General features: G+C 44.6%; 1 protein-coding gene across 5 annotated transcripts in view; it reads left to right on the top strand.

Moving 5' to 3' along the window:
- LOC147121422 (protein sel-1 homolog 1-like) overlaps window positions 1–18,146 on the top strand; it is a 112,665-nt gene that overhangs the window by 55,243 nt on the left and 39,276 nt on the right. For all 5 annotated transcript variants that reach the window (XM_085981650.1, XM_085981652.1, XM_085981651.1 and 2 more), the window contains 3 exons: window positions 6,938–7,092; window positions 14,446–14,502; window positions 17,554–17,622. In XM_085981650.1, coding sequence (XP_085837776.1) covers window positions 6,938–7,092; window positions 14,446–14,502; window positions 17,554–17,622 — 281 coding nt within the window. The remainder of the gene's footprint in view (window positions 1–6,937; window positions 7,093–14,445; window positions 14,503–17,553; window positions 17,623–18,146) is intronic.

Here is an 18,146-nt window from a genome sequence, read left to right on the forward strand (position 1 = left end):
TTTGTTGTGCTGAAGTAATTTTCAGAATGCAAATAAGAACATAAGACGTAGGAGTAGGTCATTTGGCCGCTCGAGCCTGCTCCGCCATTCAATAAGATCATGGCTGATCTGGTCTTAGCCTCAACTCCACTTCCCTGCCCGCTCCCCATAACCCTTGACTCCCTTACCTTTCAAAAATCTGTCTATCTCCACCTTAAATATCTTCAATAACCCAGCCTCCACAGCTCTCTGGGGAAGAGAATTCCAAAGATTCACGACCCTCTGAGAGAAGAAATTCCTCCTAATTTCTGATTTAAATGGGTGCCCCCTTATTCTGAAATTATGCCCCCTAGTTCTAGATTCCCCCACGAGGGGAAACATCCTCTCTGCATCTACCCTGTCAAGCCCCTTCAGAATCTTATATGTTTCAATAAGATTCCCTCTCATTCTTCTAATCTCCAATGAGTATAGGCCCAACCTGCTCAACCTTTCTTCATAAGACAACCCCTTCATCTCAGGAATTAACCTCGTGAACCTTCTCTGAACTGCCTCCAATGCAAGTATATCGCTTCTTAAATAAGGAGACCAAAACTGTACGCGTAGTCCAGGTGTGGTCTCACCAACGCCCTGTACAGTTGTAACAGGGCTTCCCTACTACAATAATCTGGGAATTTGCCTTTCCGTATTCCTAAGGTTTTACAAATACAATGTATTTATAGTTATGACATGTTACTGGACATGGTTGGTAACAGGTGGAGGGGTCAGTCATCCACTAGCACATCTGAAGAAAAGAAAGAGATGAAGAAATGAAAAGTTGCCCTCTATCAGCACACAAAGAATAACAAACCTAGCTCAGCATGTAGCTGCACAAACACCACTTATGATTCATTTGAAAACTGTACATGCCAGGAGAGTATTGCTATAGACCTAGTAAAGTCTATCTATGCAGATGATATTTTAAGATTTTTAAGGAGCACTAGAGAACTATCTGGACAGGCTTGGTGTATTTTCTAGCTGCTAGTTCAATTGGAAAAAATCACATAAACTGGCAATCGTGAAAACTGTTTTCCTGCTGTATATGGATCACTTCCCTTTCAATGACCTTGTAAGGAAAAAAGTGCCTTGGAATTAAAGTCCAGTAATGTAATTTATTTTCTCTCCTCCTTTAAGATGCTCATTAAAACCTACCTCATTGACGAAGCTTTTGGTCACCTGCCCTAATATCTCCTTATGTGGCTCGCTGTCAAATTTAGTTTGATAACGTTCCTGTGATGCACCTTGTGACGTTTTACTATGTTAAAGGCACTACAGTATATAAATACACGTTGTTGTTAATTTGAATTTTACTCCTTTATTAAGCTGAATCACGGCAGCTTTTTACCACTTTTCTCTCCGAGAAATGTTAGTCCAGTCAAGATACTCATTGTGCCTAGACAAAGTGCTTCCCTACATTACAACAGCGACTGCATTTCAAAAGTGCATATTTGGCTCTGAAGCACTTTGGGACACTCTGAGGTTGTGAAAGGCATTATAAACATGCAAGTTCTTTCTTTTGTATGGTGAAATTCCTCCAAGTTCCCAATTTGTCTTTTATTACTAAATCTGACAACTCACCTTCCTGTAGTTGTTGGTATGGATGACTAAGTTAGTGGTTTAACGAATAAAATATAGCAAGTAAGTTTGCACAAAAATCTAGGCTGATGCTCCAGTGCAGTACTGAGGAAGTGCTGCACTGTTGGAGGTGCTGTCTTTTGGATGAGACGTTAAATCCATCTGCTTTCTCGGGTGGACGTAAAACATCCTATGGCACTATTTCGAAGAGAAGGGGTGTTATCCTCGGTGTCCTAGTCAATATTTATCCCTCAATCAATATCTAAAAAAACTGATTATCTGGTGATTATCACATTGCTGTTTGTGAGAGCTTACTGTGCGCAAATTGGCGACCGCATTTCCTACATTACAACAGTGACTACACTTCAAAAAGTACTTCATTGGCTGTAAAGTGCTTTGGAACATCCGGTAGTCATGAACGGCGTTATATAAATGCAAGTCTCTCTTTTCTTTTTACTTCCTTCATACACCCTTTCTAGAGAAGCAAGTATTTAAAATGTTAATTAAAACAGTGCCACTGGTATTGGACTGCTAGTGCCAATGGCAGAGCTGATGGTCGAGTATGTTAAGGCACATCTATTTGAATTTTTTCCTTGTTGGAGGAGGCACTCGTGGGTTCTGGATATATTTAACAGCTTTCCTGTTCCCTATTTCCACTAGCACACTGTTTTAGTAATCAATCTTTAAACTATGGTCTTTTCTCAGGTAATCAAACTATGGTCTTTTCTCAGATAATCAATGTGGCCATTCTTGGGCCTGGACTGCAATCATATGCAATCATATGTACATACTGTACCTTCTAAAGTGAGGAAGATATTATAAGGGTGCAGATTCAGCCAAGTGCTGAAGCAGGGAGGTATAGCTAAATTTGTTGGGATTCATGGTCTGCTTTAGGCATCTAGAGACTTTGGATTAACACATTTATTCGGTTGGATATCAAGTATATCAGTGCACTAATAAAGCGATCAAATACAATATTAAAATGCAAGAAATCATATCAGAAATGAGGGCAAGTTGAAACAGCTCAGCCATCGGTACTGTTTATTTGCACAAATGGGCTTCTGCTTGCATTCCCCCTTTAATATCGCATGATTCCTGCCTGGTCTTTAATCTTCTGCAGTTAACATCAACCAAATTACCACATTTTGTGGCTTGCAGTATTAAGTAATTATCATCTGAGATGAATCATTGAATGACACAACACAGAAGGAGGCCTTTCGGCCCATTGTGCCTGTGGTGGCTCTTTGAAAGAGCTTGCCAATTAGTCGCATTCTCCTGCTCTTATCCCATAGCCCAGCAAATCTTTCCATTTCAGGTATTTATCCAATTCCCTTTTGAAAGTTACTATTGAATCTGCTTCCACCGCCCTTTCAGACAGTAGTTCAATCACTCAAATGGGGCTCTGGGTCATGTTCGACTCTAATTCTTGATGCTTGGATGCATTTATTCTTTGGGTCAATGTTGATAATGAGATACAGTTCATTTTTCGGTCAGGTTGTATTTTTTGCCTTTTACTATCCTGGCTTATTCAAAAAAAAATATTTTAAATGGAGTTGGAAGGAATTGAGGCCCCAAGGCATGCTGGAGCAAATGCTAAAATAGTCTATTAGTGAGACAATAATAGAACCTCTGTCATGAAGTTATTACTGGTTTCCTCCTGAAAAATAAAAAAAACAGCCAAACAAGTGTATAAGAAACAAACCAAAACAAAATTAAAAAAAATTCTTTCACATCAGAATCAGGTGGGTCTGAAAAGCAAGGTGAAGGGGATGCTGTCACCATGAACTATAGTCATAGAGTCATAGGGGGGAAAAATTCAGTTGCTTTGCGCCTCCCATTAGAGGGCGCTAACGGGGCGCAAAGCAACTAGCACCCGGGCGTGGCGATGTTTGCGCCGCTCGCGAAATTGACCAGACATTTCGCGGCGGCACTAAACACTACCGCCACGACCTCCTGCGCCCGCAGATCATGACGTCAGTCGAGCGTGCAACGCCCCGGTAGCGCCCCGGACCGGATATTGAGTGGCGCCCCCTGCCTTACTGCCTGTCGCGAGCAACGACAGGTTGATGGGAGCATTTTGCAGTTGGGAAGGGACTGGGGGAGCGCTATTTAAAGGTGACCGCTTCCTGCCTTTTTTTGTTGGCGACATTTTTGCACCACGCATTCTGAGAGAGAAAAAGAGACTTCTGGAGAGATTCAACGCTGAGTGATGGAGTTTTGGGTACTGAGCAGCACTTTGCAGGTTCATTTTGATTTGACCTTCCTTGCATCGATTTAGAAGAGACTATGGGGGCTGCACTCTGAACTCTTTCCCTGGGCCTCTCCATTGTTCTTTCCAGCAGATTTGACGTACAGGTCTCTCTAGGCCAAGATTCAAGGCTGCAATGAGCAGGGTGTGGATGGAGAGCAAGATCAACCCTCCCTTTTAAGAACTGTATGGCGCCAGTGTGTCTGTGTTCCATTGCTGACTGACACCACATGAGCTTTGCCAGTGCTCTGAGGTAGCACCTCGCTCCTCGGCGTTAGTGCCTTAAGAGATGTGTGTAGCTCCTGATTTAGCGCTCCAATCACCCCCAGTGGCGATAGAAACCAAGTTTGTAGTCGGAGGTAATAATTAGCAGCAGGCACTAAACTTTGCGCCCGGCGGATAATTGCTCCCCAAACGGGGCGATACCGAATTTCTCCCCCATAGAGTCATAACGGCACAGAAGGAGGCCATTCAGCCCATCGAGTCCGTGCCGACTCTCTGCAGAGCAATCCAGTCAGTCCCATTCCCCTGCTCTATCCCCGTAGCCTTGCAAGTTTATTTCCCTCAAGTGCCTATCCAGTCTCCCCTTGAAAACATTGAGTGTCTCCGCTTCCACCACTTCCGTCAGCAGCGAATTCCAGGTCATCACCACTCGCTGCGTTAAAAAGTTTTTCCTCACGTCCCCCCTGTATCTCTTGCCCAAAACCTTAAATCTGTGTCCCCTAGTCCTTGTACCATCAACTAGTGAAAACAGCCTTTCCCCGTCTAGCCTATCCAAACCCATCATAATCTTGTACACCTCTATCAAATCACCCCTCAACCTCCTTTGCTCTAATGAAAACAAATCCAGCTTCTCCAACCTGTCCTTGTAGCTAAGATCCCCCATCCCTGGAACCATTCTGGTAAATCTCCTCTGCACCCTCTCAAGGGCCTTCACATCCTTCCTAAAGTGTGGTGACAAGAACTGGATGCAATACTCCAGTTATGGCCTAACCAGCACTTTATAAAGATTCAGCATAATTCTCTACTTTTGTACTCAATACCTCTATTTATGAAGCCCAAGATCTCATATGCTTTGTTAACCACACTCTCAGTATGTCCTGCCACCTTCAGGGACCTATGCACTTTAACTCCCAGATCCCTCTGTCCCTGCACACTCTGTAAAACTGTACCATTAAGTGTATATTGCTTCTCCCTGTTCCTTCTGCCAAAATGCATCACCTCACAATTCTCTGTATTAAATTCCATCTGCCCATTCTGCTAGCCTTTCTATTTCCTGTTGCAGCCGATTGGTATCATCATCACTGTTTGCCACACCCCCAGGTTTGGTGTCATTGGCAAATGTAGAAATTCTACTCTGTATTCCAATATCCAGGTTATTTATATATATAAAAAAAAAGTGGCCCCAGCACTGACCATCTTCCAGTCTGAAAAACAGCCATTTAGCACAGCTCGTTGTTTTCTGTCCTTAAGCCAATTCCTTATCCAAGCTGCCACTGACCCACCTATTCCATGAGCCTCAATTTTGTTAACCAGCCTTCTATGTGGTACTTTGTCAAACACCTTCCAAAAATCCATGTAGACAACATCCATTGCATTCCCTTCATCAATCCTCTCTGTTACTTCACCAAAAAATTCAATTGAATAGTCAAACACGATCTGCCTTTTACAAATCCGTGTTGGCTCCCCTTAATTAGCTTAAACCTCTCCAAGTGCCCATTAATTTTTTTCCTTGATTATTGTATCTAAACCTTTACCCACTGCTGATGTTAAACTGACCGGCCTGTTGTTACTAGGATTGTCCTTAAACCCTTTCTTGAACAATGGTGTCACATTTGCCACTTTCCAATCCTCAAGCACCTCCCCCGCATCTAGGTAAGATTGGAAAATTATGGCAAGCCCTTCCACTATCTCCACCCCCAATTCCCTTAGCAACCTGGGATGCAAGCCATCTGGACCAGGTGACTTATCCACTTTAAGCATACCCAACCTTTCTAGTGCATCCTGTTTATCAATTTTCACCCCTTCCATTGCTAAACATAGAAAAGTTTGTGTGATTTTATTTTTGTAAAAGGATAAGTTCAGAGGCAGTTCACAAAATTGTTTATGTGTGCCTTAACCACATAATTGAAAATTCCTTCTGGAAAATATAAAAATACCAGGGTTAGATATTTGAATTTCTAATCTACCCCAAGATACCAACAGCAACAATTTGCATTTATATCGTGCCTCTAACTTAGTAAAACATCCAAAGGTGCTTCATAAACAAAATCTGACACCAAGTCACATAAGGAGGTCTTAGGACAGCTGACCAAAAACTTGGTCCAAAGAGTAGATTTTAAGGAGCGTCTCAAAGGAGGAGAGAGAGGCGGAAAGGTTTAGGGAGGGAATTCCAGAGCTTAGGGCCGAGGCAGCTGAAGCCACAGCCACCAATGGTGGAGCAATTAAAATCGGGGATGCGAAAGAGATCAGAATTGGAGGAGCGCAAAGATCTCAAAGGGTTGTTGGGCTGGAGGAGTTTACAGAGATAGGGAGGAGCAAGGCCGTGGACGAATTTGAAAACAATAATGATAATCTTAAATTCGAGGCATGGCTGGACTGGGAGCCAATGTAGGTCAGCGAGCAGAGGTGATGGGTGAACGGAACTTGGTGCGAATTAGGATACGGGCAGCAGGCTGATCATAGCCATTTGTGTGTTGTGCTTATTGCTCAAAGTGTCATGGGGAAAGCTAAACATTAATTCAAGCACTCCCTTAACTTCAGTCTCACTCCTAACAATTCTTTGATATTGAAAGTCTTGCTATATAATAGCAAAATACTGCGGAAAAATGATGAAGGGTCCCAGACCTGAAACGTTAACTCTGTTTCTCTCTCCACGGATGCTGCCTGGCCTGCTGAGTATTTCCAGCATTTTCTGTTGTCTTGCTATATAAGCTTGTGTTGTTACTAATACAACATAAAATTTTACATCCTTGTATTAGTCATTTTTCTGTTATAAGATGCAAATGCTTTAGTTTTCTGATACATTTTAGTGCATTTGGAGGTTAACAAAGAGGATGGCACCTCATAAAATAGTGAATTCTTGTTTGTTGCACACAGTGGCTGACAATGTTGCCCTAAGTGGAGAAATTGTAACAGAAAAAGTTAGATTGACAGAAAGGGCTGAAAATTTTAGCTCCAACGGTCAAATAATGGATTTAGATCTGTACCAGTACTTCCAGCTTATAGCAGAGAAAGGAAATCCTCAGTCACAGGTATGAAACTGCACCTCCTTTTTCTGTTAACTTTAGTTTTAAAAAGCAGCTATTTATTACTCTGAGCAGATGTTACCAAATATTTTGAACAGCTAATTTCAAATCTTGCAGATTTTAATTTTTTTACGATACATAAGTTTGTATTAGTAGAGAACAATGCCTATATGAAAACATTTTGGCAAACATGCTTTTTGAGGCCATGGTGTGGAGATGCCAGTGTTGGACTGGAGTGGACAAATGTAAGAAGTCACACAACACCAGGTTATAGTCCAACAGTTTTATTTGAAATCACAAGCTTTCGGAGCGCTGCTCCTTCGTCAGGTGAAGTGGAGAGATGCCTATAGACACAGATTATATAGTCAGAGAATAATGCCAGCTGATTACAGGTAATCTTTCTAACTGCCGTTTATCACACCTCGGCAGAGAGATAATCACAGCAAATAAAGGTGTGAATGGTGTCCAAACAGGTCAGTCAGGAAAACATTACATCAAAGAACAATGAGGTGGGGTCACAAGGGGTAAAATGTTGCAGATGCTGGGGTCTGTATGAAAAACAAAAAACAGACAAAAAACATTTTCTTTGCTGGAAATCACAGCAGGTCCGGCCGCATCTGTGTGGAAACAACAAGCCAACGACGACTCGAGTCTGGATGACCCTACGTCAGGTGGGGTTACATGGAGCGTGACATGAACCCAAGATCCCGGTTGAGGCCGTCCTCATGAGTGCGGAACTTGGCTATCAGTTTCTGCTCGATGATTTTGCGTTGTCGTGTGTCTCGAAGGCCGCCTCTCGAAGACTACACGATAACATCAACAAGTTCCATCCCACCATCAAACTCACCATGGACTACTCCTCAGAATCGGTTTCATTCTTGGACACATGAATCTCCATCAAAGACGGACACCTCAGCACTTCACTCTACCGCAAGCCTACGGACAACCTCAGGATGCTCCACTTCTCCAGCTTCCACCCTAACCACGTTAAAGAAGCCATCCCCTATGGACAAGCCCTGCGAATACACAGGATCTGCTCAGACAATGAGGAACGCGATGGACACCTACAGATGCTGAAAGACGCCCTCGTAAGAACGGGATATGATGCTCGACTCGTCGATCGACAGTTCCGACGGGCCACAGCAAAAAATCGCATAGACCTCCTCAGAAGACAAACACGGGACACAACCAACAGAGTACCCTTCGTCGTCCAGTACTTCCCCGGAGCGGAGAAACTACGCCATGTTCTTCGCAGCCTTCAAAATGTCATCGATGACGATGAACACCTCGCTAAGGCCATCCCCACGCCTCCACTACTCGCCTTCAAACAGCCGCCTAACCTCAAACCGCAGAAAATTACCCAGCTTTCAGGAGAACAGCGACCACGACACCACACAACCCTGCCACGGCAACCTCTGCAAGACATGTCAGATCATCAACACAGATACCATCATCACACGTGAGGACACCACCCACCAGGTACATGGTACATACTCATGTGACTCGGCCAACGTTGTCTACCTCATACGTTGCAGGAAAGGATGCCCTGGAGCATGATACATCGGCGAGACCATGCAGACACTGTGACAACGGATGAACGGACACCACGCAACAATCGCCAGGTAGGAGTGTTCCCTCCCAGTCGGGGAACACTTCAGCAGTCAAGGTCATTCAGCCTCTGATCTTCGGGTAAGCATCCTCCAAGGCGGCCTTCGAGACACACGACAATGCAAAATCGTCGAGCAGAAACTGATAGCCAAGTTCCGCACTCATGAGGACGGCCTCAACCGGGATCTTGGGTTCATGTCACGCTACATGTAACCCCACCTGACGTAGGGTCGTCCAGACTCGAGTCGTCGTTGGCTTGTTCTTTCTACACAGATGCGGCCGGACCTGCTGTGATTTCCAGCAAAGAAAATGTTTTTTGTCTGTTTTTTGTTTTTCGTACAGACCCCAGCACCTGCAACATTTTACCCCTTGTGACCCCACCTCATTGTTCTTTGATGTAATGTTTTCCTGACTGACCTGTTTGGACACCATTCACACCTTTGATTGCTGTGATTACCTCTCTGCCGAGGTGTGATAAACGGCAGTTAGAAAGATTACCTGTAATCAGATTACCTATAATCTGTGTCTATAGGCATCTCTCCACTTAACCTGACGAAGGAGCAGCGCTCCGAAAGCTTGTGATTTCAAATAAAACTGTTGGACTATAACCTGGTGTTATGTGACTTCTTACATTTATGCTTTTTGAAGTTCACATTCCCATTTCTGTTTTTCCAGATCAAACTCTTGCTGTAATCCCTTCATTATTTTCTTGTATTTTTAAAAAAATATTTGTCCATGGGATGTGGGCATCGCTGGCAAGGCCAGCATTTATTGCCCATCCCTAATTGCCCTTGAGAAGGTGGTGGTGAGCTGCCTTCTTGAACTGCTGCAGTCCATGTGGTGAAGGTACTCCCACAGTGCTGCTAGGGAGGGAGTTCCAGGATTTTGACCCAGCGACGATGAAGGAACGGCGATATACTTCCAAGTCAGGATGGTGTGTGACTTGGAGGGGAACTTGGAGGTGGTGGTGTTCCCATGCGCCTGCTGCTCTTGTTCTTCTAGGTGGTAGAGGTCGCGGTTTTGGGAGGTGCTGCTGAAGAACCTTGGCGAGTTGTTGCAGTGCATCGTGTAGATGGTACACACTGCAGCCACCGTATGCTGGTGGTGGAGAGAGTGAATGTTTAAGGTGGTGGATGGGGTGCCAATCAAGCGGGATGTTTTGTCCTGAATGGTGTCGAGCTTCTTGAGTGTTGTTGGAGCTGCACCCATCCAGGCAAGTGGAGAGTATTCCATCACACTCCTTACTTGTGCCTTGTAGATGGTGGAAAGGCTTTGGGGAGTCAGGAGTTGAGACACTCACCACAGAATACCTAGCCTCTGACCAGCTCTTGTTACCACAGTATTTATGTGGCTGGTCCAGTTAAGTTTCTGGTCAATGGTGACCCCCAAGATGTTGATGGTGGGGGATTCGGCGATGGTATTGCCGGTGAATGTTAAGGGCCGGTGGTTAGACTCTCGCCTATTGGAGATAGTCATTGCCTGGCACTTGTGTGGCGCGAAATTTACCTGCCACTTATCAGCCAAGCCTGAACGTCATCCAGGTCTCGTCGCATGCGGGCATGGACTGCTTCTTTATCTGAGGGGTTGTGAATGGCACTGAACTGTGCAATCATCAGCGAACATCCCCATTTCTGACCTTATGTTGGAGGGAAGGTCATTGATGAATCAGCTGAAGTTGGTTGGGCCTAGGACACTGCCCTGAGGAACTCCTGCAGCGATGTCTTGGGGCTGTGATGATTGACCTCCAACCACCACAACCATATTCCTTTGTGCTAGGTATGACTCCAGCCAGTGGAGAGTTTTCCCCCCGATTCCCATGGACTTCAGTTTTAATAGGGCTCCTTGAAGCCACACTCTGTCAAATGCTGCCTTGATGTCAAGGGCAGTCACTCTCACCTCACCTCTGGAATTCAGCTCCTTTGTCCATGTTTGGGCCAAGGCTGTAATGAGGTCAGGAGCCGAGTGGTCTTGGCAAAACCCACACTGGGCATCAGTGAGCAGGTTATTGGTGAGTAAGTGCCGCTTGATAGCACTGTCCATGACACTTTCCATCGCTTTGCTGATGATTGAGAGTAGACTGATGGGACGGTAATTGGCCGGATTGAATTTGTCCTGCTTATTGTGGATAGGACATACCTGGGCAGTTTTCCACATTGCCGGATAGATGCCAGTGTTGTAGCTGTACTGAAACAGCTTGGCTTGAGGCGCGGCCAGTTCTGGAGCACAAGTTTTCAGCATGACAGCCGGGATGTTGTTGGGGCTCATAGCCTTTGCTGTATCCAGTGCGCTCAGCCATTTATTGATATCACATGGAGTGAATCAAATTGGTTGAAGACTGACTTCTGTGATGGTGGGGACCTCAGGAGGAGGCCGATATGGATTGTCCACATGGCACTTCTGGCTAAAGATGGTTGCAAATGCTTCAGCTTTGTCTTTTCCACTCACATGCTGGGCTCCACCATCATTGAGGATGGGGAGTTTCATGGAGCCTCCTCCCGTTAGTTGTTTAATAGTCCACCACCATTCACGACTGGATGTGGCAGGACTGCAGAGCTTTGATTTGATCCGTTGATTGTGGGATCGCTTAGCCCTGTCTATCCTATGCTGTTTCCGCTTTTTAGTATGCATGTAGTCCTGTGTTGCAGCTTCCCCAGGTTGGCACCTCATTTTTAGGTACGCCTGGTGCTACTCCTGGCATGCTCTTCTACACTCCTTATTGAACCAGGGTTGATCCCCTGGCTTGGTGGTAATGGTAGAGTGAGAGATATGCCGGGCCACGAGATTACAGATTGTGGTGGAATACAATTCTGCTGCTGCTGATGGCCCACAGTGCCTCATGGATGCCCAGTTTTGAGCTGCTACATCTGTTCTGAATCTATTCCATTTAGCACGGTGGTGGTACCACACAACACGATGGAGGGTGTCCTCAGTGTGAAGATGGGACTTCATCTCCACAATGATTGTGCGGTGGTCACTGCTACCAATACTGTAGATTGCCGATAAGAAAGTATTGAATCAGTGAAATTATTTTGCTAAGCAGTGAAGAAATAGAATAGTTTAAGCTTATACTCGCAAGTGTCACTTACACAGTGCGCCCAGACATTAACAATTGGCAATTTGATGATGTTGGGCTACAACCCCACGGAGGATGCCTGTAGTCTACTTGTTTTTCATGCACCCTGTAATGCATCAATTCTCAAGTTATTGTCATCTATCAAAAGGCTATCATTGGGAGGCCCAGAGAAATAAAGAAACATTAGGACCTTAAGATTATGCTGCACAGATGCTTAACAGATTTGTATGAAATTCCTTTGTTTGCTTTTTAATAGAAGTGTTTGTAAAAGTCAGTTAGCTAGATGTTGAAGGATAGAATACTAGAGCCCAGTCTTCAGTCGCTTACAAGCCTTTATTTTACAAAGACTCACATTGCATACTGTGCACCCGCAAGATAACCTTGCAACCCTTCCCCAGCCTGCTCCCGTTCTGAGAAGTCACACAACACCAGGTTATAGTCCAACAGCTTTATTTGAAATCACAAGCTTTCGGAGCGCTGCTCCTTCGTCAGGTGAAGTGAAGAGATGCATATAGGCACAGCATATATAGTCAGAGAACACTGCCAGATGATTACAGATAATCTTTCTAACTGCCCTTTATCGCACCGCGGCAGAGAGATAATCACAGCAATCACAGGTGTGGATGGTGTCCAAACAGGTCAGTCAGGAAAACATTACATCAAAGAACAATGAGGTGGGGTCACAAGGTGTCAAATGTTGCAGATGCTGGGGTCTGTATGACAAACAAAAAACAATTTAAAATTTTTTTTTTGCTGGAAATCACAGCATCTGTGTAGAGAGAACAAGCCAACGACGACTCGAGTCTGGATGACTCTACGTCAGGTGGGGTTACATGTAGCATGACATGAACCCAAGATCCCGGTTGAGGCCGTCCTCATGAGTGCGGAACTTGGCTATCAGTTTCTGCTCAACGATTTTGCGTTGTCGTGTGTCTCAAAGGCCGCCTTGGAGGATGCTTACCCGAAGATCGGAGGCTGAATGTCCTTGACTGCTAAAGTGTTCCCCGACTGGGAAGGAACAATTGTTGGGCGGTGTCCGTTCATCCGTTGTCGCAGTGTCTGCATGGTCTCGCCGATGTACCATGCTCCAGGGCATCCTTTCCTGCAACGTATGAGGTAGACAATGTTGGCCGAGTCACATGAGTATGTACGATGTACCTGGTGGGTGGTGTCCTCACGTGTGATGATGGTATCTGTGTTGATGATCTGATATGTCTTGCAGAGGTTGCCGTGGCAGGGTTGTGTGGTGTCGTGGTCGCTGTTCACCTGAAAGCTGGGTAATTTGCTGCGAACGATGGTCTGTTTGAGGTTAGGCGGCTGTTTGAAGGCGAGTAGTGGGGGCGTGGGGATGGCCTTAGCGAGGTGTTCATCGTCATCGATGACATGTTGAAGGCTGCGAAGAACATGGCGTAGTTTCTCCGCTCCGGGGAAGTACTGGACGACGAAGGGTACTCTGTTGGTTGTGTCCCATGTTTGTCTTCTGAGGAGGTCTGTGCGATTATTCGCTGTTGCCCGTCGGAACTGTCGATCAACGAGTTGAGCGTCATATCCCGTTCTTACGGGGGCGTCTTTCAGCGTCTGTAGGTGTCCATCGCGTTCCTCCTCGTCTGAGCAGATCCTGTGTATTCGCAGGGCTTGTCCATAGGGGATGGCTTCTTTAACGTGGTTAGGGTGGAAGCTGGAGAAGTGGAGCATCGTGAGGTTGTCCGTGGGCTTGCGGTAGAGTGAAGTGCTGAGGTGTCCGTCTTTGATGGAGATTTGTTTGTCCAAGAATGAAACCGATTCTGAGGAGTAGTCCATGGTGAGTTTGATGGTGGGATGGAACTTGTTGATGTTATCGTGTAGTCTTTTCAGTGATTCTTCGCCGTGGGTCCACAGGAAGAAAATGTCGTCGATCTTTGGTTCATGTCACGCTACATGTAACCCCACCTGACGTAGAGTCATCCAGACTCGAGTTGTCGTTGGCTTGTTCTCTCTACACAGATGCGGCCGGAGCTGCTGTGATTTCCAGCAAAAAAAAATATTTTTATTGTTTTGTTTTTCATACAGACCCCCGCATCTGCAACATTTGACCCCTTGTGACCCCACCTCATTGTTCTTTGATGTAATGTTTTCCTGACTGACCTGTTTGGACACCATCCACACCATTGATTGCTGTGATTATCTCTCTGCTGAGGTGCGATATAGGGCAGTTAGAAAGGTTACCTGTAATCATCTGGCAGTGTTCTCTGACTATATATGCTGTGCCTATATGCATCTCTTCACTTCACCTGACGAAGGAGCAGTGCTCCGAAAGCTTGCGATTTCAAATAAAGCTGTTGGACTATAACCTGGTGTTGTGTGACCTCTCACAATTGTCCACCCGAGTCCAACACCGGCATCTCCACATCACGTGTATATACACATATATGAGAGCAAGAGAGTCCCCAATGAATTCCCACCACCTGAATACCATTAACACCCAATTGCTATACACCAATACAATTAACCGGGTTCCTGGTGCACTAATTAACACAATGCAATAGTATGTAATTGCTTCAATATTGTTCAACGTTTGTTTGATGCAAAAGCTTTGATTAAAAGTACAGCAGTTGTAGATTTTCACTTTTTACTTTTTCAGAATAGTGGAGTTTGCCTTTGTGGCAGTCTGAAATTGATTTTAAAAAATTCTCTTTTAGGCTGGCCTTGGACTGCTGCATTTAATAGGAGGCAAAGGAATAGAACAAGACTACGAAGTAGGTGTACTCTGGGGAAGGGCTCTTTTGAAGCTATGGTATAGATGGATAGTGACCGAAAAAAAATACAAATGTATGTAAAAGGTAGTGAAGAAAAGCTTTAAAAGAAAACAATTCATATGTGGTCTGGACCGGTGTGAAATGAAGATCAGTGCTGGAATAGGAACAACAATTTTTAAATTGTGGTCTTCCTTTACCCTAAGCTTTCTGTAACTTCATAATTACATAGTATTACATCAAAATCAAATCAAATCAACTTTTATTGTCATTGTTAGTGCACAAGTGCAGTACAACGAAATGTAGGCTTGCGGCTCCCGAGAGTGTACATTTAGATTGAGACATTTAAACATTCAACATACATTTGGCTTGTAATACATTAACATAAACGTAACCATAATAAAGTGCATTGGCAGATGTGCAGGCTTTAGAGTTTATTTGTGGAGTTCAGTAGGATGACAGCCCTGGGAAAGAAGCTGTTCCTAAATCTGGTCGTACGGGTGCGAATGCACCTGTAGCGTCTCCCAGATGGCAGGAGGGCGAACAGACTGTGGCTGGGGTGGGTAGGGTCTTTGATGATGGACCGTGACCTCCGTAAACAGCGTTTCTGGTATATGTGCTCTATGGTCGGTAGCCGTGACATGGTATTCACAGCAGATACAGGCCATTCGGCCCAATAGGTCCTCCTCCCACACTCTATCTCACCCTATCAGCATATCCTTCTATTCCTTTCTCCTCATGCGTTTATCTAGCTTCCCCTTAAATGCATCTATGCTATTCGCCTCAACTACTCCTTGTGGTAGTGAGTTCCACATTCTCACCACTCTCTGGGGAAAGAAGTTTCTCCTGAATTCCTGAATGTGGGACCTTGCAGTGTGCAGTGATAATGAAATCTATAATTCTACACTTATAATTTCTGCAATTGTTTTACACTGAACTTTTTTTATTTTTTCCCTATGCTAAAGTAATTTTTCTTCCCTTGTGCACCATCATCTGGATTGAGAAGTCAGTCTCCGCTCTCGTTTGGGGAAACACCGCCTCCTTCTGAAGGGTCGCGGTGCTTTCCACTGGACCGTGACCAAGAGCTCATGTGGGAAATCAGGGTACAAACCAATGACCCAAAACTCTATGGCATTTATCACCCTGGCTTTTTTTCTTTTCATGGTTTTTTTTTTATCTCTTACTTTTGACCAATTTATTTGCCATCCTAGTTGCAAAAGAAAGAAAGAACTTGCATTTATGTCGCACATTTTATGCAGATGTCAGCCGTGGCTCAGTTGGTAGCACCCTCGCCTCTGAGTCAGAAGGTTCAAGTTCCACTCCATAAACTTGAGCACAACAATCTAGGCTGACATTCCAGTGCAGTACTGAGGGAGCGCTACACTGTCGGAGGTACCGACTTTCAGATGAGACGTTAAACCGAGGCCCCGTCTGCCCCCTCAAGTGGACGTAAAAGATCCTATGGCACTATTTTGAAAAAGTCCAAGGGAGTTATCCCCGGTGTCCTGGCCAATATTTGTCCTTCAATCCTGCTTTTTTCTCAGTTCTGAAGAAGGGTTTTGACCTGAAACGTTAACTCTGTTTCTCTCTCCATGGATGTTGCCTGGCCTGCTGAGTTTTTCCAGCGTTTTCTGTTGTTAAAGCAGTAAATGACTCTATTCGCTGCTCACGATGCGGTCTCCTCTACATTGGGGATACCAAACGCTGATTGGGCGACCGCTTTGCGGAACACCTCCATTCAGTCTGTAAGGGTGACCCTGAGCTTCCGGTTGCCTGTCACTTTAATTCTCCGCTTCACTCCCACTCTGATCTCTCTGTCCTCGGCCTCTTGCATTGTTCCAATGAAGCTCAACGTAAGCTCGAGGAACAGCACCTCATCTTTCGATTAGGTACTTTACAGCCTTCTGGACTCAACATTAAGTTCAACAATTTCAAACTATAACCCCTGCTCCCATTTTTCATGCTGTATGATTTTGCCACCCCCTTTGCAACATTTTATCTTTCCTGCCTCTTTACCTCAGCACCGTATGTTCCTTCAATTTCTTCCTCCCCTTCCAAACAACCCCCGCCCCCTCCTCCCTGTCTCTGCACCTGCTTAATATCTGTTATTTCTCCAGCTTTTTCCAGTTCTGATGAAGGGTCCCAGACCTGAAACGTTAAATCTGTTTCTCGCCCCATGGATGCTGTCTGGCCTGCTGAGTGTTTCCAGAATTTTCTGTCGTTATTTTAGTAAATTACTCTATATGCACAGATGAGACTGGTTGCTTGAAGCCTGTGTATGAAGTGACTCTGAAAACAAAATGCAGACAGCAGGATTTCCCAATTCTTACATTGTTAAAGGCAACAACAACTTGGATTTATATAGCACCTTTAACTTAGTTTAAAAGTCCAAAGGCGCTTCACAGAAGTGTTATCAAACAAAATTTGACACCGAGCCACATAAGGAGATATTAGGGCAGACGAAGGAGGAAAGAGAGGCAGACAGGTTTTGGGAGGGAATTCCAGAGTTTAGGGCCTCAGCAGCTGAAGGCACGGCTGCCAATGGTGGAGCGATTAAAATCGAGGATGAGGAAGATGTAACTGAGCCATACAGACTATAAAGTCCAATTTCCAGTCTGTGCCAAATTAGCTGGAGTGCCACTAGAGAGCTGTAATTGACTTCAACTCTTTGTGGCTATAGGGAAGGGAAAATCAGCAAGGGTTCCTGCTCCTGGTCACCATCCAGAGACCCTTGCTGGAATGTGTGCACATGTGGATGTCCCCTTAGGACAGGATCAGATTTGGCTATGAACCTGTCAAGGCTTAAAACATGAAAAATGGCTGGTTGACTGAGCTACCAGAGTGTGACCTCCACTTGTGGAAATGTGTGTGTCAGTGTTTTCAAAAGGGTGGGAAGAAAAATGCAAGGTGAAAAAACATTTTGCAAATGTGCTACTCCAGCTTTAAGACTCACCTCTTTTATAACACAAAAGTAGCGGTTTAGTTATAGTTACACTTTTTGAATGCAACAAGATTTTTGTAATAAACTTAGTAAATTATTTTCTCTTTCTCTAGAAGGCTTTCTACTACTTATCAAAAGCTGCTCACGGTGGCAGTACAAATGCCTTGGGTTTTTTAGGCAAGGTAATAATATTAGGGCTTAGAAAAACTGGTGACTATTTGGTCTTTTGTATCAACAAAATTATTATTTGTTTTTGTTATAATCTAACAGTTTTAAATTGTTGCAATTTGTGACAGCAGATCATAGTTACATAAGTTAATTTTAGGCTTTTGAGAAATTATTGAAAGTAGATAGAGTATAGTGTAAAGGTATTTTGGACAGTAAAACACAGTTAACTGTGCATATTTGCTTCTGAGCCTGTAACGTCACCTATTCTGATCTGCAGCGTTTTAACATACTACCAGCCACACAAAATGTTTGTTGAAATTATTCATCATTCCCAAGCAATATTGCACTCTCCCCGTAGAGGGCAGAAAATGGTGATTCAAGATAAGATGGAATAGAGACCATGGCCGCGATTTTTCCGGCGTTCGGAGGCGGGTCAGCTGTTAAATTCGAAATGATTGACATCGGGTTGTGAACCCACTGCGATCCCGCCTCCGTGTGAGTTTCCAAAGTGTCGGGCCTGTGATTTCAGAACAGACCC

This window comes from Somniosus microcephalus, chromosome 3 (genome assembly GCF_052327205.1).
Source record: "Somniosus microcephalus isolate GS21.2 chromosome 3, FLI_Smic_1.0, whole genome shotgun sequence".
NCBI classification, from domain to species: domain Eukaryota; kingdom Metazoa; phylum Chordata; class Chondrichthyes; order Squaliformes; family Somniosidae; genus Somniosus; species Somniosus microcephalus.